This window comes from Eulemur rufifrons, chromosome 7 (assembly GCF_041146395.1).
Source record: "Eulemur rufifrons isolate Redbay chromosome 7, OSU_ERuf_1, whole genome shotgun sequence".
Lineage (NCBI taxonomy): Eukaryota > Metazoa > Chordata > Mammalia > Primates > Lemuridae > Eulemur > Eulemur rufifrons.
In genome coordinates, this window is record NC_090989.1 from 174,258,552 (window position 1) to 174,282,707 (window position 24,156).

Genomic DNA, 24,156 nt, shown 5'->3' on the forward strand with positions numbered 1-24,156 from the left:
TTTCTCTCTGAATTTCTTTAATAATGTTGAGGTACATCCAAATCAAGTTTGGATGCTTCTGCATTTTCCTTTTACCCTTGAAGGCCTTCTCTGGATGTATTTTGAAGGTACAATGAACCGTCTTTGAGAGGATGCTGTAATATCACTGCTACAGGGAGATCTGTTTTTGGTAGGAGGAAAAAATAGAAACAGGATGAAAGAGAGAAACGTGATTGAATGGTACTGAATAGTTATTTCTGCAGATAGGTAGTCATTAAAAATTTTCTTCAGTCATGCTGTGATTGTCTCAAATTAGAACTACAAGACCAGTTCCTTGTAACTTTGTACCCCACTACTCTATCCATAAAAGGGAGTTGTGTTCAGCCACTAAAAGCTTATAAATAGAGTATACAGTTGTATGTCTAATTTATTCCATTCCATCCTCAGATTATACTTCATAGATCCTTCTGTACCTGCTCTTTTTTCATTTTGTCACTCATTGATCCATTCTTCTTTCCCTCTGTTCACCCCCCATTCAGCAAATATTTGAGTGCTTACTGTATGCCGCTGAGAATAAAATAAGTACCACAGACCTGTCCTTCAAGAAGAAAGGACAATTAGATAAACAAATAAAATGATTACAAGTTGGATTAAGTGCTACAAAAGAAAGAAACAGACACTTGCTGAAAGAGCAGAAAACAAATGTGGGTGTTTCTACTTTAGGGAGGATGGTCTGGGAAGACCTGCAAGACTTCCTCTGCCAGAGGAGAGGGAGCCAGCCCAGGGAAAGAGGGCATTGTGACCTCCTGGCACACTCTTAGCATAGGGGTGGGTGCCTCTTGGGTTTCTCTGGTGTGAGCCCCTGGGGAGCAGAGCCTCTTGCATTCTCACCTTTTGTCTTCTCCACAGCACTGAGAACACTTCCTTGCACACACATGCTGGGCAGCTTAATAAATGTTTGGGTTGAAGGACTTTTTGGTGGCATCTCACTTTTCCCAGAACATGAGCATGATGGCATGTGGGGAGAAGAGATGTGTGTTACTCTTGAGCGTACTTTTTGAGTTTCATTTCTACTTTCATGAAACTCTTTAATTACCCCACCATAAGCCTTTCACGGAACATTCAAAGCATGTTTAGAGTAATTCCAAGTAGGTACTATATTTTAAAGAATTAAAACGTGCGAGTAACTTTTTTATTCAACAAATAAAAGCAGCTTTCCTTCTTGAGTATTTTCTTGCCAATCCTAAAGAGAGAATTTACATAGACAATATTATATATAATTATGTATATGTTATAATACGTTATGCTATGTATTAGTGGTTTCCAGACCTGACTTCATTTTAGAATCTTAAGAGAATCTTTTTTAAAGGCAACAGAATTCGGAACCATACCCCTACAGAGTCTCATTCAGTCATCTGTTTGGGGAAAGATCCTTAACATTTATGCTTTTAAAATCTTCTGTATTTATTTTAAGGGGGTAGACTAGGGAGAAGGTGCCCCGGGTGCTTCTGATAGGAATACAGGTTTGGGAACCATTGGCTGGGATCATAATGAAACATTTCAAGACTAGGTAGATACTTCCTAAATTGTATGTGCTTGATGGGTGAGTATAGTGCCTGGCATATAGTAAGCTCTCAAATGTTAACTATTGTGAGGCTGGTGAGTAGAAGAGTTTACTGAAAAGAACAATGATTGTCAAAAGCAAAAATGTAAGAAAATGGTATACTTCGGGGGAGCGATAAAACACTCAATGCCCAAATAAAATAAGAATTCTGAGCTGTGACAAAACAGTAGCTTTACTTTCCTTCAGCTAAGTTTTGGTTAGGATAACAAGTAAAATCCCTTATCTCTTCTCTAACCTGTTCAAAATAGTGATTGAATTTTTCCTTCCAAACAGATTCCAAAGGCCAATTTAGCTTCCAAAGAAAAAGTTGGCTGTCACTTGGATGGTTGATTGTTTTAAATTCCAGTTTAGTTAAGGTTCAGCTTTTAAAGGGTCATTAAGAATTCTGATGACTATAGTCGATTTGGTGCAATTTAGGGCAAGGAGTAGTAATTGCAATTTGTAAAGCAATGGAGGACAGGTAATGTTTTTATAATGTTTTTATTCTGTGTTCTGTGCTTTATTTTTTTTTCATATTATTCCCCTCTGCACTGCCAATTCTTAATTTGTGTTTAAATTTAGGATTTTTAAAAAATTATTTTTAATTACTATGGATTATAATAATTGTAGATATTTATAGGGTGCACGTGATATTTTGATACAAGCAGAAAATGTGTAATGATCAAATCCAGGATAATTGGGGTATCCATCACCTCAAGCATTTTCCGTTTCTTTGTGTTTGTGTGTGTATATGCATATAATACATACGTATGCAGACTTAGGATACACATCTGGATAGTACGGTTGTACATGAGAGAGTTGCTTATCCATTATAAATTGATTCATTTTAAAGATATTTATTGAATATCAAAGCACAGACTGTCTATTCTACTGGGTTCTGGGATATAATGGCAAACCAAACAGATGTGGTTCTTGACACCCAGAAGACATTTGTTGAATGTCTTGGGTGATGACTTGAGGGTAGTATTTTTGTACTGGAGAAATGCATGTAAGATTTCATGAATTTTGTAGATGGTGGCATGTGATCACATTTAAGTCAAGCTTTAGTCCATTTGCTGGTGGACATTTCATTGCTGTGTCCAAGAAGTTTCCCTCAGAACTCTAGTGTAAGCTAGATCTTTCTAAAGTACCATTAGCAAATTGAATATATGTCCCTTAAAGGTAATTTTATTTAAACACTTACGTAAATGGTCAATAGAAATGTTTCTTGGAGTGGTGGATTGTCCAGGATAAGTCAGGTCATGTTATTGGCTGAACATAGCAGGGGAACATTTGGCACCACATTGTGTCCCCTTCGGGAATGGCTGGAATTGATACCATTGGTTTCATGGTCAACATTTGAGAACCCATGGAGGGTGCAGATTTTCCCTTCGTGTGAGCATGTAATAAATCAGGGTTTCAGTTCTAAAACTTACCCAGTACCTTGTAGCTTAATTCAGCTTAAGATAGTACCCAAGGTGGGAGAGTGTCTGGCTTGATCTTTTATTTACTTTATTTAAAAAAAAAAAAATTCATTTTTTTAAAGATGGGTCTTGCTATGTTGCCCAGGCTGAACTCAAACTCCTGGGCTCACACAATCCTCCTACCTCAACTCCCGGAGTAGCTAGGACTACAGGTGCACTCCACCGTGCCTGGCTTGCTTCTTTAAAAAATAATCTCTTAAAGGTCTTGATATGGTAATTGCCTATCCTCTCTTTCTTCCTTGATCTTTCACTTTTTCAATTTTTTTTGTTGTTTTTTCACTCTGTACCATTTTCCTTTGTTCTCTCAATCGGTCAATATTAATCCAGCATAGCTATCACTAACCACAATCCCTAAGAGTCTTTATAAAATTGAGCATCTACTATGTGTCAGAGACCATGCCGAACGCATGTTGTCTCACTCAGTTCTAACAGTAGCCCATGGGATAGTCACTTATCATTTCTCCTTTCTTAGATGAAGAAACCAGGGTACAGAGAGTTCAGCAAATTTGCACAAGGTCACAGAATTAGCAAGCAGTGGGATTTGAATCTGGATAAATCAACACCATAATCTGGGTTCTTAATTTTCATGCCTAATTTTGCTAGAGACAGAAGAAGGGAGGTGGGGAAGGTTAGTAAGAGAAATAGTGTGGCATCATCCCCCAGTACCCAGCGCAGTGCCTGGCATGTAGAAAGTGCTCAACGGCTGCTGTTGATGAATGCAGTTATTGCATCTGGATGTTTTTCTCTCTTATTCCGTCTATTTATTGGTCCTTAGGTTTACCAGTAATCTTCCCACTTTTTTCCACTTTGCACCTTTTCTCCCCACCCCCAATGATCTACCCCTCCCCCATTCTCCATGAGCTATCATCAGTTCCTACCAGAACCATTGCCTTAGTTAATCTTGCCTGTCTTCCAGTTGGCTGTCAACATAGCAGCCCACAGAGACCTTTCTAAAAACTCCAATCTGAGCTCATCACTCCCCTGCTTGCAATCTCTCGGTGGTTTCTTGTTCATCTTGGAACAAAATCAGTGACCTTTCCCTGTCCTACCAGATCCTACCTAGTCTGACCCTTGTCACTGCTTAGGTATCATGGGTATACCACGATTTTTCCACACTCTGCATCCTCCAACCACAGCAGGTCCTCTTGCTAACTTCCCACCTCAGAGTTCTTGTGTGTGTTGTTACAACTGCCTGGAAGCCTCTTCTTCCGTACTCCCCTGTCCCTCCCCCAGAGCTCAGCTCAGAGGTCCCTGCCGAAGGGAAGCCTTTTCTGACCCTTAAATTTTAAGTCTTTTACTTCTCTGTAGTAGCTATCACATTTATCATTATATATTTATGTGATTAATTAATATGTGTTTCCCACTAGACTGTAAACTCTAAGTGTTTCCATAGTGCCTGGGACATAGTAGGTATTCCATGAATATTATGGAATAAAAACAAGAATCAATGAATAAATGAGCAAAGAAGAAACAGAGCCAGAAGTAGTTTGGCTGAGACTCCTGGCTGGATATTTCCTATTTTTAGAGGGAAGTTAGTCTGATTATGGCTTATAAAGGTTGCATTATTTTCCAACCATTTATTTTGGAGATAAGCACAGAGAGGTGAAGTAACTTGCCCAGAGTACACAGCTAGTCAGCGTCAGATGGCTTTGTTCTGACCTTTGAATTGTGTGTGGGGACACATACAGTGTTTTCGTAACTCTGCAGGGCATCTTTGGTGTGCTGTCTGTAGGAGCTGCATCAATATTTGAAAATAATGATGTTGTCATATCTGCATCTTAAAAGTGTTTTATGAGAACATGTATGGCTATTTTTATTTTTTTTCTTCTTGTATACCACTGCGTTCAGAATTGGGTTGGATGACAGCCTAAGAATACCCAGAAATGGGGCCTAAAGATTTGTGTGTTCTGGAAGATGGTGCCCACAATTTGAAGCAATTTGTGTTTTATTAATACTTGCACCAGGACCGGGCAAGGACAGCCCTCCCAATATTCTTGGGGTCTGGGGTTAAGAAATGCTGTGTTGGTTCTGTAGCCTGTCAGCAGGAGGGCATGTTCAATTATCAAGCTCCAAAAATGCCTGTGCACGGATGCAAAACAGCTATAAGTGTGTGATGAGTTGATGCCTGAGATCTCCCAAACTGAAAAGGGACACGAACAATCCCACAACCCTCCCTCCTAGGTTGTGTGACTCCATTAAGTGTTAAAAATTCACCGGTATGTGAAATTACCTCTCTTTTCAAGTTCTCTAATAACGTGCAGTCCTTGCAAGCCTCAACCGGTACCTGAGCTGGGGAAGGCTAAATAAGCATCCCAAGGCTCTCGCCTGGCTGTGGGGTTTTGATTCTGGCTGTGCCTGGGTCCTTGAGTAGCCCCCTTTGTGATGTGAGGCAGCATTTTTTGTCCTGCAGGTACAGTAGGTACTGGATTAAACAGGTCTGCTGTTGCAGACAGACACCAGGCACCGTTCTAGCACAGAGCTGTGTTTGGATTGGAGTTTCCAGGGCCTTATCAGGAGCCACCCCTAGTGACACAGCCAGTGCCAGAACTAACTTTGACTTTCACTCTTCGCCAAGGGCTTGCAGAACACCTTAAAGGAAAAAAGATGGAGGCTCTTAGAGTTCAGATGTTCATGCCATGCTCCTTTGAAAGCTTATATCTGTAAGTGAAGTTTTATTCTGGTAATAATCCTGGGACCACTTAACAGGAGTGGTTTTTTTCTTTTTAAGGGGGAGGTTAGAGGAAGGGAACGTTTTATTGGGAGTTAAAAATACTGAAGCTGTTACTTTGTGACTGGCTTTAATCAGCTTCAGCTGTAACCTCTGATAGGTGGATATGACAAGGATTACAACTAATTTGTGGGGTGGAGGGGGATGGAAATGCTAGCCCATTATCTTTGCCTTCTCGTTTAAAATGGAATGTTGGTCTTAAGTTAATAATGACCAAAAACCCTGACTGCTTGAAAAATCTGAGTGAGAACAGAGCTTGATTTATGATTGCAAGATAGACTGCAGAACAGCTTTGTTATGAATACAAAAGAATTTTCTTCAGGAAGATAGTGTGCTCAGTACAGTAGTAACATTTGTCAACACTGGTCCATTGTAAACTCTTTGGATTTTTAGTTTCTATGCCCCCCTCCTTTTTTTCTGGCTGGGCAATAGTAACAATTGTGTTAATAAACACCTCATTTGCATTTTTGTATATTGATTTTTTTTTTTTCCGTTGATGGGAAAAGAAAACATCCAAACATCAGAATCATCGGCCTGGCATATATATGTAGAACAAGTTTGAAATTGGCAGTTTCAAAGAAATACTGAAATGGAGAAATACTAAATGGATGACAGTTCCCCCCCTCCCTTTAACATTTACTTTCACTGTTAGGTGATAAGATTTGAAAACAATACTGAAAGCTGTGTCCCTAAGTGAATAGGCATTCAAGCAAATCAACTTATGCAAAAGCCACCTCTGGAGCTTAATAATTATTTACTGAACGTTCCTGGGTCATGAGAGAGGTTCTGATTAAGGCAGAAAAGCATTATGTTCAGCAGCTTGTGAAGGTGTGTTTAAAGACGGCAAGAATAATGGAAAAATACTAGGTGTAGCAGAACTATTTTTAGAATTTGATTCTTAAAAAATAAAGCTCCCCTAAGTTTAAGTATGGGTTAAAGTTCATCGTTTTCAGTACATACATCTTTAAAAGGTGTTATAAAAGGTAGTTTTAAAAATGATTTCTAATTTCTTATGCTTCTATGTTTGCTGTATTTAGTGTGCTTTAATAGATGCTTCAATTTTTTTTTCATTCTGTGTGTCATTAAAACAGTTTAATTACTCATTTCTATAAAATGATGGAGCATTTTATGGACCAAAAAAATAATTTTGTATTTAAAATGTCATTATACTAGAAATGTTATAAATTTTGCCTTATAAATCATATAAAAGTTGGGGAGATGATGTCTGCTCTTTGTGATTCATACCCTATAAGAATGTACTGCATAACTTACTGGGTTTTTTAAATATTAATTTTAAGCTACTTAATGGATGGCATGAACGGATGAAACTTGCCATTCTGATACGGCATAAGGACAGTAGTAATGTCAAACCTGAATTTACACCCAAATTAATTCTTAATTTTGAATTTCTTTTTTTAGTTAATTAAAATACTTATCATAGGAGCCTGCTTCCCTTATAAACTCTCAGAATGAAATTCTTAGCAAACATCTTTGACAAAACTTGCTCACTGGGCTGTTGCCCATTAACTTCTTTGCACCTGTTTTTTTTAAGGAGGGCACACACTGTGAATTAATTGTTTGTTTTGTATTTTCCTCTAGGAAAGCAAAGGAATCGGATAGCAGAAGGCAACATTCTAGAATGTTGGCTCCCTAGAAAGTAACTTGTCAGTTTTCACTAGTTTTTAGATATTAAGATGTTCAGAGGATACCATTTCAGAAATTAAAACCCAGTATAGATGAATTCATTGCCTTTTACTCATTGTCTCCATTGTTTGTGGATCATTCTAAGCATCTTACCTGTATTAACACATTTAATTCTCACAGCTGCTCTGTGAGGAAGGTACTTTTTTCCACCCCCCGTTTTGCAGATGAGAAAACTGAGGTTTGGGCCGGTGAAAAAATCCTGCCGAACTCAAACCGCTAAGAAATAATAGAGCGAGGATTTCAACCCAGGCATTCTGGCTCCAGGGCTTATGCTCTTATCTGTCGCATTCTCTGGATTTTCACTTAAGATACTAAATGAATCTATGTTTCTTCCTCTGCTTTTTTTTTTGTTTTTGAATGGGTTTCTCCCATCCTCAGATTTCTGAATTACCAAACCATAACTCAGTTGAGCTTTTGAGGGGCCACAGTTAGTCCCGATGCCATGGTATTTGTCTATGAAATGTATTTCCCTGAGTCCAATTCACCGTTAATTATAAGGCAACTGTTTGGGGGAGGAGAAAACTATATTAAAATATATTCATTGATTGTACTATCTTTTCTGACTTGAGAAATCTTAAAATGTGGAGGGAATGTTCCTCCTAGAATTAAATAAGGTAGATCCCTAGAGCTCAGAGTTCTTTATCCCTGATGATTGAAACAAATGATTTGAATAAAGATCCTCCAACACTGATGTTCTAGTATTATTTGATTCGATGAGGTAGAGTATTTGTTAGGACAGGATCACCAAATTTACCCATTGAACAAACATTTATTTTGTTTTACTGTGTGCTCGGGAACATATGAGTGAGGAAACATGTAAATATCTCTGCCCCCATGGAGCTGGTTCTGCCAGGTCATGAAGGACCAGGTACATACCCGCCTCCTCTTTAAGTCTGGACCTCATCCTTATGGTCCAGAGTGGCTTCTGGAGCTCTAGCCAGTGGATGGCAGAGGATTCAAGGAAAGGTATCTTTTGAAGGAGATTTCCTGGAAGTACCACATTTCTGCTTAAATCTCATTGGCAAAACTTAGCATGTGGCCAACCTACTTCTGGAAAGCTGGGACATGTTGTGGGTGGGGAGAAAATAGGAGAATGGGTGCTAGATTGTTTGAATTGTAGTTCATAGGCGAACACTTTGATTTCCGCCCTCCCTACCCCAGAATTACTGATACTTTCTAAAATGTCACAAAACCCAGCTGTGGTATCCCAGGGTACATCCAACTGGCTTAAGCCAAAGTGGAGATTGATTGGTCCTTTTGAATCACTGTTCAGGGTCAGTCCAGGGCTATCATGGCTTCAGATATGGCTTGATCCAGATGCACAAAGTCATCTAAACACTGGCTTCCTCTTTGTTCTTCTTCTTCCTCAGTTCCCTATCCCTTCTTTACTGTTTCATCTAGTTTGGCTTTCTTCTCAGATTTATATCCTACCAGCTTTTCAAACCTTAGTATAGAGTTATTTTACTTCAGTAGTTCCAGTCAGAGGCATAGCGGTGACTCTTATTGGACAATCCTGGGGACATTCCTGAGTTAGTCCTTGTGACTAGAGGAATGGATATACTAATTGGCCAAGCCTGGGTTGTCCTGGCATGTCTGGAGGTAGTAGCAACACCATAACCTCATGAACTGAAAGTGAGGGAGGCTGGTTCTTCAAAGTTAAATCAGGGTACTTTACCAAAGAAGTGGGACAGGCTGCTAGGCAGATATAAATGCCATGTGACTCCCTTCTTTTGTCTTGATTTCAACACAGTGTTGCAAACTTTGTCTCTTGGCACATATGTCCTAGACATGCAGTGATTGTTAAGTGATGGTCGTCTAAGGCTTTTGCTCTTCTACCACCTGTTACAGTGCTGTCTAGACAAGTAGATAAAGCATGGCTTGTGATTGGGATAATTATTTGAGTAGGGATAGAAGGGCTTTCTGCCTTTGAAAAGTTCCTTCCATTTACTTTCACACTCATGTCTGAATTATGTATTTAGATTGTCATAGTTCTGGATTTAAAAAAATGTTCTTTCTTTTAAAATACTCTTGGTGTGGGGCATCTTGCCATGCCATATCAATTACTTATACCTTATTATAGGAGATGAATTTTTCAGAGCTTTTTAACACATTGACTGCCACACTAGAAAAAAAATTTTTTTTCCTTGGGGCCACAGTGTTTTATTATGAAAATAGAATAAAAACTTCAAAAACAAAATGATCCTTTCTAATTTAATGAAAACTTTGTTATTTTTTATTGTTTTCTGCAAGTGAGTTATATGCAACTTTAAAAATAGTTTTTGCGGCTCCCAAGATGAAGAGATGTATGAGTTACATATGTTTCACGAGGCCCCAGGCTCAAAACTAGCGTGAGTTAAATACAACTCACATGGCAGTTAATGTGTTAGAACATGGTACCTAGATGTGAATGAGATTCCATAGCTGGAGAGACGAAGCAAGAATTCTAGAGTGTGGTCTAGTGGAAGGAAACTTGATATGAAAGACAGAAAACTTGAGTGTGGGGCACTTCAACTTTATCTGCCTTATAACCTTTTGATGAACTGGCTCTCAGAAGCGATTTCCTTGAAAGGAATTCAGTGTTAAGAGTGTGCCAACCCATAGTGGCATCTGTGGAAAATGAAGCTCTGTCGTGGTCATAAAATGAGAAAATGGCAAATTTCATATCCTTGGTTTAAAATATCTTTTATTAAGAACATGAAATTTTCCTTAGTTGGAGTATATAGAATTGGGAGACACTTTGGGAGTGGTAAGAAGAAACAACTTAAGAAAAAATCTGGTGATTTTTTTTCACCAGGTTGCCTAAAAGAGCATTGTTCATATATTCCAGAGGTCTCTAAGCATTTTTGATCATCTCTCCTAGTTAATTTTTCTCCAGCAAACCCTTTCAAAACAACTTTATTTTATTTATAAATAAATATGCCATTGTGCTATATATTACATATATAATATGTACAAAAAAGAAAATAAAACTGTTGAGATAAAATTAAATATGCAAAAAGTTCGTTTTTTTCTTCCTGTATGGTATCATCTTTGGTACCCTCTTTTGGAAAATACTGATATATTGGCAGTCTTATTAAGGTTCTCTTTGATTTCAAACTAATCAGTTATTGAGGTTAGTCTTACCTGGTACCTGCTGAAGGTTCAGCTTAAAGAATATGGAAAGTCCTGAAGAGATATGGAGAGTTTCTAATTTTTACCAACTAATTGGGGTATCAGTTAGAAAGTAAAGATTTTAGATTTTATCTTATATATGATTGGTGGTTCTTAGTTTTTACACTGTTTGTCTCCGTTTGTACAATGAAAGGTACAAAGCTCGATGGATAGAGGAACACTGTGCAGTTTGGACACCATGATATTCTGAGTGTCTAGCAGCACCTGGCCTTTAGAGAGCATTCAAATATTTGTAGAAGGAAAGAAGAGGAGAAAGACATGCATGTCCTGCAAGCCTTTTTATTTTCTCTGTGCCAGCAACCTGGAGTATCTATTATCTGAGCTTCTTTCTAATTATCTACCAGAAAAAGATGGGATTTTGGCAAATTATTATTTTTTGACCACTAAAACCCAAGTTTGATGATGACAGGGGTCCAGAAGATCTCAATATCTAAAGCTAAACTGTGATATCTGGTATTTTCACATTTATATAGGTTATACTGCCAGCTATTTTAAGTACAAGGGATAATACAGTTCCTTATTGGTATTCGCTTCTTACCGTACATGGTGAAAAAGTCATCCGAATCACTTTGGAAGGAATGGAAAGATTGAGATAATAGAAGTGCTTATCACTCTGAAATGTTAGATACCCAGACTACCATAAAAAAAAAAATCCATTTACCAAGTCCAATTTGTGCACTTGGAAGCTCTTTCAAAAGATTATTTTTTTTAGAGACGAGCCTTACCCTGTTGCCCAGGCTGGAGTGCAGTAGCACCATCATAGCTCCCTGCAGCCTCTAACTGCTGGGCTCAAGGGATCTCTTGCTTCAGCTTCCTGAGTAGGAAAGGTGTGTGCCACCACACCTGGCTAGTTTTGTTTTTGTTTTTTTAAGTTCTGTAGAGATGGAGTCTCCCTGTATTGCTCAGGCTGGTCTCAAACTCTTGGCTTCAAGCAATTGTCTAGCCTCAGCTCCTAAAGTGCTAAGATTACAGGCATAAGCCACCGCAACCAGCCTGAATTTACATTTTTAAGCTCCAAAGCCGCCTCCTTCTCTTTGATGGTATAAGTATATTCTGGTCATAGGCTCTGAATTATCTGGCGTATTCCTAGATGAAAATAGTTTATTCCACTGCCTTCATCAACCACTTAAATATACCATTAAATCCAATGCCCTGGCATCCAAACAACATCTGACTGGCCACCCTTCCCCTGACATTGAAGCCAACACCCCTTACTAGCCCATATGAATCTGTCTTTGGTCTCACTATCACAGTCCTCCAACGCAGGAATCTGGTTGTCAGTTGAAACCTAGAGAGGCTGGAGGAACTGTTAAACTTTTCCCTGCATTTCTTTCTCTTTAATTTCTCAGACACAGTCTGGCTCTGCCGTTTACTAACCTGTGACCGTGGCCAAGTTAGACTGTCTCTTTGAGCTTTGGTTTTTTTTTTTTTTTTTTGAGACAGAGTCTCACTTTGTTGCCTGGGCTAGAGTGAGTGCCGTGGCGTCAGCCTAGCTCACAGCAACCTCAAACTCCTGGGCTTAAGCGATCCTCCTGCCTCAGCCTCCCAAGTAGGTGGGACTACAGGCATGCGCCACCATGCCCAGCTAATTTTTTCTATATATATTTTTAGTTGGCCAGATAATTTCTTTCTATTTTTAGTAGGAGGAGGATCTATTGTAGGCAGGAGGATCGCTTGAGCCCAGGAGTTTGAGGTTGCTGTGAGCTAGGCTGACGCCACGGCACTCTAGCCTGGGCAACAGAGTGAGACCCTGTCTCAAAACAAAAAGAAAAAAGGATGCCCAGTCTCATTCCTGGAAATTCTGATTTCAGTTTAGGTAAGGCCCAGGAATCAATATGTCTACAAAAATTGTGCAGCTGATTCTGATACTGGGCCATGTTTGGAAGCTAATACTAAAACACCCAAGATCACCCACCTGTTTAGCAGGAGCACTGGGACATAAACCCCCATCTCTAACTCTCAGACCAGAACACTTACTTCCATGTCTGAAGAACTCCATAGTCCATTCCTCCCTCCCGATGGGCCTGACCACAGTTCTGAAGAGTCCTTCTTATACTGGATTCAACATGTTAGATGGGATGGAACAGGAAGGAGTATTCACTACTGCCAAAATGGGCTATGAAACCAAACAAAAATATCTGTCCCCAAACTGCCAATGGATCTTTAGCAAAACTACTGTATCATAAATAAAAAGGAACTTATAGGCTGAATCTGTAGAAACTGCCCCCAAACAGTCTGTTTTATCAGCAAAAAGAAATTCTTAAGAATCTTTTGGGGTCAATAAAAACAAAAAATGTAAATTCAGCCGTAGAAGTAGGGACTCAGGTCGTATTTAGTGACCACCTATTGTCCATATACTGCATTCCAGCCATGGTGCTGAGCACTTTAATTGAGCTTACATTAGCTCACATGATCCCTGCAGCGCATTTAGAGGCTGGGTTTTGGGGACGCTCAGAGAGGTTAAGTGGCTCATTAAAAATGACTGTGCTCAGCAGTGACTGAGCTAGAACTTGAGTCCAGTTGGTGGCATCCCCCTTAAGTCAGTATTGAGCGATTCCCAGCTCTCAGGGGTGTTGGGTGTCTGTCTGGCTTCAGTGATTCGGGCAAGTGCCAGTAAAGGCATTTGCCTCTCCGCCAGTTGGCTTTCAAAGGGTGATTTCTGATGGGGAGATGCACACCTTCCCACGTGGAACTCCATCAGAGTCCTATAATCTAGATAATTAACTTAATTTTAAGGCATCTCAGAAGAATTATGTGACCGTGGCTTTAAACTCTATGAGATTAGAAACCAGGTATTCCCAGCACCTGGCAATAACTATTTGTTGAATAAATGACCTTTACATAATCTGATTAAAAGGAATCAGACTCATGGCATTAGGATTATCTAGCAACGATTGAGCTTCATGGGCCTGGGATGAGTTCAGTTAGTTTTTAAAATTAAATACCTTTGGACGTCTCTGCTTGCTGTATCATTAGTAGCTTCAGCATCAGGTCCTCGTTTTTAAAAATAAGCTCTGTAGCCACCTGCAATGTTATCATGGAAATGTGAATTTTGAGTTTAAAACGTTACGCTCATTTGTCCTGCTAACACTGTGAAGTGTAGACATCCTCATTTTTGTCTATAAGGTGATAATTGCAGATTCAATTACTTCTAAGAGAAAGGGATGTTTAGAAGATGTGGAGCAAAACTGAGAATCTGGGAGTGATCTTTAACAACATGGAAATGTCCTGTAGAGAGTGTGTGCGATCAAGTGACTCCGGTGCTTTCTCTGCACTTTTTTTTTTTTTTTTTTTTTTGGTGGGAAGATGTGTTAAAAACAGTGTCAATTAGCTGAGCTTTGCTATCTGTATATAAATATAAAGATATATTTGCTATATTTTCTTTAGTGGGATTTGAATTTATACTGGTATACTGTATAAATATGTAATTTTTTCCCCCCGACAGGATATTTCAGAAAATGCTTTAAATGATACTGGTGTCGACTTTAAAGGGAAGCCTTAGCATGGTTGATAACTAGTAATTTTAATTTAAGATGTCTCAAGAATGCTTTACTGTTAATTGAAAGGATTTTTTCCCCCAGTATCACAGCCAATGACTTGTCTTGAGCAGCTAATTAGTACGATTATTCCACAGCTGCATTTGCTACAGCACAAAGGTTTGCTCCTGTTTTTATCAAAAGGATCAGTCTCTCTGGGAATGTTTTAACCTGACAGGCTTTGAATAGTAAGGCTGCTTATTTATTTATTTATTTTTAAATAGCCGCCTCCACCCCCCACCTTCTTTTCTTGGCTTAGGAAAGTACATTTGAACTTTGAACGCATACTCAAAAGTGGGAAAATACATTTTCTTTTGATGCTCTTTTAGTAGAGCCTTAACAAGTGAATAGATGATTTTAAGTGAATAGAGGCGTGGCTAGGTATTCTTATCGTGAGGATGAGTGCATGATATTAAAATAATAAGCACTGTATTAACATTGTTCAATTTTGTGTGTGTCTGTCAGAAATGTAGGAAGAAAAAAATAAAGGAAAGAGAGTTTGTGTTTTCTGGGTTGGTGAGGACTTCCTGGAGAACCAATATGCTGGATACAGTCATTACATTCCCATCTTATTTTCAAAATATTGTCTATTATGGCATAGTCTCCTTTCTTCTAGCTAAATGGTGACTTTGATCATTCAAGTCATGTCTCCGTGTTCTTAAGTTAGTGTCTAGTGGAATATATTCTTCCACTGGAAAAAAAAATATTATGGCTTTATTATAGTTAAGGAGAGAAAAAGGAAATAAAAATAAATTTACCTATAATTCCATTCTTATTCTTGCAACTGTGATCATCTTTATAGATTCCCTGCTCATCATTTTGGGTGTTTGTGTACATACACACACCATACTTATTTAAAATCAGAATATAAATATACTTTTGAATCATACTTTTTAATTTACTCTTATTGCATGCATTTCCCACTGTGCTCTGTAGTTGTGCAGTCTTTTAAAAAAAATAGGTAATATTTTATTGAATTCATGCATCATAATTTACTTAACCATTCTTACGGGGCAAATGCAGATGATTCAAATACTTTGAAATTTGCAAAGAGCTTTGTAATCTCAGTTTTTCCACATTGATGTACTTAGGAAACTTGTCTATCAAAATGAAATTTCTGAATCAAATTGTATGACAACTTTATAGCTTTTTGATAACATTGTTGTCTTCTTAAAGGATTGTGATAATATATACACCAGCAATGGCCCCGAGTAACGTTATCATTGTACTTTTTCTTGTCTTGAATGGTTTTTTTTTTTAAACTTAGATCGTACCATAAATGCTATTTTATGGTATGCTCTCTGGCTTTTCTAAGTTTATTATATTGTGTAGTTTTATTGATTTAAATAAATATATTCTACACAATTTTTAATGACTGCATTGCATTACATGATATGTACTGATCACAATTCAATGACCAATTTCCTGTTGTGAAAATAAGTGAATTGCTAGTATAGTTGTTATTATGTAGCTTTTCTGGGAAGGTGTGAGGGTGAAACTAACACTTCTTCATACTCTAGCATGTTTTGTTACCTGTAGAGTTTGAAGGTTCCTATCTTTAAGGAGTTCATAAAAATGGTCTATGATTTAAAGGCTTTATTTTATTTTGCTTTTCATTAGAAGATCAAGACAATACTGGGGTTTATACTCAACAAAGGAAACTCAAGCTACTAAACTTCCCTTGAAGCATGACTTTCTCAAGAGCAGATATTTATTCAAATGTTTCTTTTTCTATTTCCAGATTCTCAGGTTTGGTACTGTTTGCCCCAAACAGAGATTAAAAAGAAATTATATTGGGAGAAATAAACAATGAAATTATCTAGATACTAATAAGACCAACAGCATACATTTATTGAGGCAGTACTACATGGTACTCATTGTACTAGAAGATTTATGTGCATTGTTTAGTCAACCCTCACAAAATCCCCCAGAAGTAGGCCTTAAAATATAAATGATGCAATAGATAGAAATTTTTAAAAACGCCTCCCATTTTTATAAACAGGTAAGTGGGTAAAAAACTATTGTTATTTTTATTTTTGACATCATAGAGCTAGCAAGATAAGCAATCAGAAACCATATTTAGGAAAATTAGGAAATCTTTTTTTCCTAACTCATGTTTCTAATGCTAATGTTTCAGTGTTTTAAAGAATTTTGGGTAGAGGTTAGCCCTCATGGGCAAGGTGCAGAGAACGCATAGTAGAGGGCATGCCAAGGTAAATCAGAAGAAAAGATGGCACAAAGAAAACCGGAGAAGAATTGGGTTGTCAAACCAGCTTGTCTTTTGCCTCCTTGCCCAAAGACTGGGGTCGAGTTCAGTGTTAACATTCTGGTCCAAATGCTTCCTTCACTGATTTTTACTTCTCACATCTTAGAAAAGTTTCCTCTTGGCAAAACTCACCTTTACTTTAAATAATTCCTTGTTAGTAAACATTTTAGACATCTTTAAGGAATTTAGATAACACGTAGGAGTAGTTATTTGGTTAGATTCAGTTGTAAAAAAAAAAAAGCAAATCAAGCAATTTATTTTTAAATGTGGAAATTTGGGTGCCATTAAGACACACTGCTTCTTGGCAGTACATATGGCGGCGCTATATTTGGTGATGATGAGTAGTGTGCAGGATAAAATGTCGAAAAAAAATTAAGCCGCCTGATAAAAATGCCTAGTGCAATCAAGCTGACTTATTTTAATTCAACTACTAATGACTTAAATCCTGTCACCTCTTGATTTTCAATTATGTGGAGTACCACTCTGCGCCTTGATTATATTTGCACAGGCTCATTTTATACTTTGGTGCAATTTAGGATACCCCAAAGTGCAAGCGAAGGGTCTCATTAGGAAACTAAATGTTGTGTGCCTTTTGGTTTTCCCACAGCAGTTCCGCGGAGCATCCTGGGGCCTCCAAGCCTCCGATAAGCTCCTCCAGTATGACATCACGCATCTTGCTACGCCAGCAACTCATGCGTGAGCAGATGCAGGAGCAGGAGCGCAGGGAGCAGCAGCAGAAGCTGCAGGCGGCCCAGTTCATGCAACAGAGAGTGCCCGTGAGTCAGACACCAGCCATCAACGTCAGTGTGCCCACCACCCTACCCTCTGCCACCCAGGTGCCAATGGAAGTCCTTAAGGTATGTGAGTGTTGCTCTTGTTGGTTGGACCAAACCTTCTTCCATTTCCCATTTGCAAGGTATTTCGTTTATCTGAGTATGTATTTGGTTATACTGACCCATCAGAATCATATTTCTAAACGCCAGCTCCATTGATTCCTATGTGGCTTTGTATTTTAAAAGAAACTACCTGTAACTGTAATAGTAGCCCTCAACAAATGGCGGAAAAGTGTCAGTGCTCCATGATGAATTGCAAGAAGGAGTAGATGTTTGTTGTAATGACATCTTTCCATCTTTCTTTGGGAAAGTTTCAAAATGTACAAGTTACCTGAAACAGACCTCTTCTAATAACTTGTATATATTTTTTTCTTAAATACATTCCATGATGACTCTTTAATTTTCTCTTTATTTAGCAGATAATGTTGACTGTAGAATCTGAAAGTCTTTTAGAAAGTCTCTTCAGATGTAAAACTGGAGAAGAGCTCTCTGCGCTTTAATAACCAGACTGCATAATCCTTTTACTGAAGCGAGTAGTCTGCTCTGGGTCTCTTTGATTTCTTGCTAGAGTAGAAACTGCGGGAGCTTGTTAGCATCATTCTATCAGGGACATATAGCTTCCTAATTACTAGAGAAAATAGTAACAAGTCTAAGAATAGAATTCCATCTCACACATGTCTTCCACATCACAGAAGGAGATACTCCTTGTTTAAAGATAAACATTTCAATTCTTAAATATGACTGATTCAAGGAAAGTTAGAGTAGGGAGACTTCCTTACTTTTTATTCATTTTTAATTTTTTTACCTACTCACCCAGAGGATTCCTTCTGAAGAGCCCCAAGTGTTACTGTTCATTAAACAATGTGAACTTTACATGCCTGCGATTCATTATTTATTGATCTTTGCATTGATTTGGGTGCTCAGGAAAAAAAAACATCTCCCACTATTTAAAGTTTACTACGAAAGCAAATAGAGAGATGATGTTTTATAATCAGAAATCAATATGTAATCCTTACCCGGAAGTAGGAAAGGGATTCTTTAAAAACAAATTTAAAGTCAATTATCTTTTCTTTGTAAAGACTCTTTTAAAACGTAGTGATGGACTAATGGGACTTTTTGATAGAGAAACCAACTGAAATTCTGTTAGGGCAAAAATGTTCCATATGGTTTAGCATAAAATTTTACTCTAATGTGATTGTGTGAAATTCTGGATACTGCCAGAATTAATAGATCTTTGACTCCTTTTTTTTTTAACCCCCCTTTCAAGTAAAGCCAAGGTTTTACTCCCTGGGATAGATTATACATTGAATCTTTCTGTTCTGCTTGGGTGAAAATTGACAGTCACGAAGTTATTATAGATTTAAGATTTAAGATTTAAGTTGTCCTGTGTTTGTAAGAATCATAAATGTTGTGTCTGTACTTTAGGCTGTTTAAAGTTGAATGAATTACTAGTAATAAGATGTGGAGAAATATGTATTTTATTAGTCATAATAGTTTACTATTTTAATCTGAAGGGCAAATTTTAAAAGAGTTGACATGGATTCGGGTGAGTAGGGGTTTATGTCCAATATGAAGGTAATGTTTGAAACTATATTTAAGTATATTAAGTGAAATCAACATTCCTGTTAAGGCAGTTACATCTGATGGTGGGGAAATGACCCAAATACAAATGTGTTGAAACATCATTTCCGTATCATCTTAAAAACGGGGAGAATTTCTAAATGTTTTCATTACTTTAAATATATTATTTTTGAAAATGATTAAAATTAAAAGCTATATTAAATGTTTAGAATAACATGCCCATTTTTCCTTATATGTTACCCTGGCCTGGTAACACTGGACTAAGCTGCAATCCCCAATTTAGCTATGTCAGAAAAATGTCTAAAGTTAAAACACAAATAAATTATTACAGCTGGAATACATAACCTAACTAAAATAAGTAATTGGTAAATTTATATTTTATGCTGAATATAGTTTATCTCTGCTTAACTTTTGCTTCTTTATACTTCAATTATTTAAACTAGTGAAGCATGTCATAGAAATGAAAAAAAAAGAATTGTTGGCTTAGCCATATTTGAAAGGTATTTAGACAAATTTTAGTACCCTTAAAGTGAAGAATATATGATTTAATATAAGATGATACTCTAAGAAATTCAAGTAACATTTTAAAAGAGAGTATAAGTGATTGCCTCAGATACTTAAAGACTTACTGCTTTATAAAAATGGTTTGCATATTTTGAAAAGTTTTGTGTATAAAATTATGGAATACTTATTATAGAAAGATAAATGAGAGAAAGGTGGTCATTTTTTCTTTTCTTTTTTATAGTTTTAAAATCATAAGCATAGTTTTGTTAAATAAATAGTTAATAGCAAAATAATTAATTTACTTCATCTTGGACCATTTTTCCATGAATACACATTTTCCAAAAATGGTAAAACCAAGTATACTAATTGAGTGCATTAACATGCAGATTATATTGAATAAATATTTTCTCATAATATAGCCTGAGTAAATTTTTTATTTAATTTCTAAAAGTTTAAATTGGTAAAAGAGAGCATACCTGCTTCTCAGTGGAGGAAGATGTGTACAATTAGACATGCTAGCATGTGCTAGAAAATCTGGTTAAATCCTTCCATCTGCCAGCTGGTTTGCAAGAACCTGATAGAAGTAAGGTCATAGTTTAGTTTTCTCTCTCTCTGTCTCTCTCTCTCTCTCTTGCTGTCTCACACACACTTAAGTTACCTGTATTCTACTCTCTGTGGGTTGAACGACGGATTTCGAAAAGCTAAATTAGTATTTTCAGGTTAATCCCTTTCTTTGGCAGAGTTAAACTTAAAATATGAAGCTTTATAAAGCATGTTTAAAAATTGTCGAAATCTGGCAAACTTAGGACGAGTCAGAATTCGTATTAGATGTCAGAAATTTGCATCACGCATTCCTCAATACATGGTCATCCGTCAGTAAGCTTGTAAAGCTTTGCAGGATTGGCCTCTGGTTCTTATATTGATTTCATAATTTATAGATTTATTCCTCTTATTGATTTTTATCTTGAGTGACACGGAATGCTTAATCTTACTGCCTTACATTTACATACTAAAGCTATTCTCTAAGTTTCTTAAGAGCAACTTTATCCAGTTGGGTATAGTAATTTAAGGATGCTTCTTTATCATAAGTTAACCGACATTTGGAGTGCGTAATGCCTGTTTCCGCAGCAGTGAACACACTCTGTATTTTGAACTGTGAATTAAAAAAGAAAATCATTAGGAACTATTAAGTGAAGTGGTTTCTTCTACAAGTGGATTTTATTGACATGTGAGTCATACAAACCTGAGGTTTGAAATTTGATTTAGCTTTCAAACAAAAGCAGAGTAACCAGGGACAGACCTTGCAGATGTGTCGGGCCTGAGAGCTAACGCAGCACTATGGTACCAGCCACTGAGTTATCATTTGCACATTCCTCAAACATCTATTTTCACGGTCTCATCTCTCTGACTTTGACTGATTATGAAGCACTTGGGTTCCTCGGATCCTGGACTGGCCAAGTTCATCAAGATTTCTTTCCCCACTCCCTTCCCCAGCACGGACTCTGACAGTTTATAGTTTGAAAACATTAGTTTGCAGTTTGAAAATGCTTCTCTGTTCAGAAATTTGTAAAGAATTGCCAAGGATTTCCCATTGCCTCCTCTTTCTCTCCCTTTCTTCCTTCCTTTCACACTCCCTCCCTTCCTTCTTTCCTTCTTTCATTCCTTCCTTCCTTCCTCCTAAGAATTTGAAATTTTAAAGGCAAGGTGCTCTCTCTGGAAGACATTGTACATTGAATTTTTCTGTTCTGCTAAGGAGAAAGGCTCTATGAATTTAACTTTTGGTTATATGAATTTACTTTTGGATATCTTATTTTAAGTAGTCTGAAGAAATTTATTTTTAAATTTTCCCTTTTTTCCAAATCATCTCAAGAGTTGGGCAAATTGCTCTGCAGTCAGAAATGATGTTTACTGTTTGCCAAATACAGAAACCCTTTTTGCCAGGACCTTCTATGTTGTAAACTGAATTTACTTGGGCATTTATTTGGTGGTGACTTCATCCGTGTTGCACCCTGTTTGGATAGAGATTCTAGCTGGTTGGAATGAAAGTTCTGCATCCTTGTCACCCTGTTCCCCAGCTGACATTCAGTGAGATTTCACGAGTGAGGGAAAGGGCTGATGGCTGAATTGCTTGTCTCTCTCTGTAAATTACGAAATCTACATGGAGTAGAATTTTCAAGGTGTGACTTTTTTTGTTATAATACAGAAACATGAAAAAGAGCGTATAGAGTTACAGGTAGGTTGATGGGTTACAGATTGGTGGAAGGGATTTCTCCCACCCCAACGTTTAGATTTTGTTTCTGATTTATTTAGCCAGGAATACAAATCCTGAATAGCATCACGGTGGCTGCAAGAAACCAGAGCAGATGCAGCATGTCTCAGATCAGCTTGCCTTGGTCCCCTTAGTTGGGGGATGTGTTGCTATAGGTGTTGTCCCCATAAGATAAGTACCTGCTATGTGTGAGAGTTCTTCTAATACCTTACATAGTCCATTCATACATGGGCCACCATATACTTGTGTCCCCGGTAGTGTGACTTACACAAACAGTCTGCCAGCCTTGATTTCAGGGATCATTTACAGACATTGGTGTGCTTTTGTTTTTGATCAGATTTGGTGTCTGCAAGGCCACATTTTCATTCAGGGGGAAAAAGGGACTCAGTTTCCAGGTTCCACAAACAGCTCTTTATCCTACCAGAGACCTCATTTCCTTGCAGTCTTTGAATGATTCAGAATCAGTCAATGTCACACATAAGGTAATTTGCTCTCTCTTTAAAACCGATTTTATTGATTTTTTTAATTGCAGACAATACCTGTTAACTTTTAACAGATTTGAACAATGAGGAAGACTAATCCAACAGGAAACTGTTCCTGCCTACGGCTGCCGCCTCTACATCACGCTTTCTGCAGGGAGCTGCTGTTAACAGTTTAGGGTGCAGCCTTCTTGGCATGTTCAGTTTTCCAACCTTACAGCTGCCTTTTGTGGGAGTGAGGTCTGATGAAATATATTAGGCAGTTTTGATCAGGTAGACATAAATCCTCTATTTCTCTTTATTCACATTTGCAAACGGAACAAATGAAATAGAATTTTTTCTCCCATTGGGTTGTCTTTACTTTTGAGAATTACTGCTTCAGGCTTCACTCTTCCCTAGGCAGAGTGGGGCCTTCTTGCTCTGTGTCTTGAAAGCAGTTTGATTGTTCTGGTGGACAAGTGTGTACCAGCTTGCAGGGCACTGACGGGCAGCCCATTTGCTTCTCAGGCTGCTTCCCCACCCCCTGTGGTTAAGGATTTAGTTATCTCAGGGCTGGTGCAAGAAGGTGCTCCCTAGAGTTGGTTTCCGTTGGTAAAGTCAAATTGAACACAGGCTCGGTAGTACAAGAATCTCAGTGAGTGCTTAGTGATTAATGTTAGACTTGATTTTTCTGACTGCACTACTTTTAGTGACTAGTAATGCAATGCTGGCTGAAGAAAGTCATTTTTGCTTAGATTTTTGGGAGAGGTAGCAATGTTCAACCTCTCCAACGACATGGGAGCCTGGGGCCTATAGCAAATGTTTATTACAGAGCTTCAGGCCGTGGCTTAAAACTTTTGTAGGAATTACTGGTGTGAATGTGGTTCCACCTAAGGCAACTTGGAAGAGAAAAGGCAATGGTGCCTCCTTGATTGTGTGGACATTACTTATGGGGTGTTTGGGGCGGTAGGATGAACACTTTCATATCCTCTTGCTCATTTATCCTTTTAGCAACACTATGGGACAGGGAGAATAAGCCTCATCTTCCAGATAGGGAAACTGAGGCATAGAGAGGTTATTGCTGGCCCCTGGTAACATAGTTAGACTCCACACCCTACCATGTTTACTTACAGCCACACACCTGCCTGTGTTTTCTGCAGAGCTTAAGGATATACTCCAGACATTTCTGAAGACTCACCAGAATACGTGACAGAATGTGTTAGAGCAAAGTGGGGGGGCAGAGAGAAACCGCAGAGGGAGTCTCACCGGCTTAATGGAAAGATACAAGATCTTAGGCATTTGGAATTAGTAAGGGCCTTCTCTGTGGAGTAAAGTAGCTCCATGAGTCTCCACAATATGCCAGATAAAAGAACTGGATGTGTTTTTACTGTGTAAAAAGATTGCCTGGCCACATGGATTTATGGTTTAGTAATAGTCATCATTGTAGGTTAAGAAGCACTCTAGTGAAAGTTTCTCTAACAACATCCAAAAATCATAACTCAAGATCACTTAATGTTCTAAAGATCTTGATGGCCAGGCCATCACAATTCATATGCTTTACAGTTTTGCGTATTTTAATAATATATTTGTATTGTAAATGATTTTTGAAAGATTCAATTTAATAGACTCACACGCCACTTTTAATATAAATTAAATTTTCTCCTGAAACTCTGGTTGCATGTTTAGTTTTTCTTCCTGCACACCCCTGAACTTTTGCCATATTTTAGCACTTAAACTGGACCTACACATTTGGCTGTTTTTCTATTTGCTTGTAAGTGAATGTCAGTGGTAATAAATCTTACATTATTCTATGTAAAGGTCATGAGTCTCCTTCATAAATGTTACCTACTTAATCCCAATAATTAAAGAAAGGATGTAGATTTGAAAGAACACTGATTGGCTACCCTTCTATAGGTATGCTTTTGAACAGAGATTGCCGACATATGTAAGCAAAATCTAATTTTAACTTTGTCCTACTAAAATAAGTGGGTAGGATCTGTGTTAAAAACTATGTAAATCAGTGCAGCGGCTTTGCTCAAG

At 37.8% G+C, this 24,156-nt stretch overlaps 1 protein-coding gene across 6 annotated transcripts in view; it reads left to right on the forward strand.

Moving 5' to 3' along the window:
• The window catches only part of MITF (melanocyte inducing transcription factor), a 209,850-nt gene that overhangs the window by 110,481 nt on the left and 75,213 nt on the right, over positions 1-24,156 (forward strand). For 3 of the 6 annotated variants that reach the window (XM_069473794.1, XM_069473796.1, XM_069473797.1), the window contains exon 2: positions 17,079-17,328. In XM_069473794.1, coding sequence (XP_069329895.1) covers positions 17,079-17,328 — 250 coding nt within the window. Of the gene's footprint in view, positions 1-5,670; positions 5,727-17,078; positions 17,329-24,156 lie in introns of those variants that run through there. The other 3 variants (XM_069473795.1, XM_069473798.1, XM_069473800.1) reach the window with 2 other exon arrangements.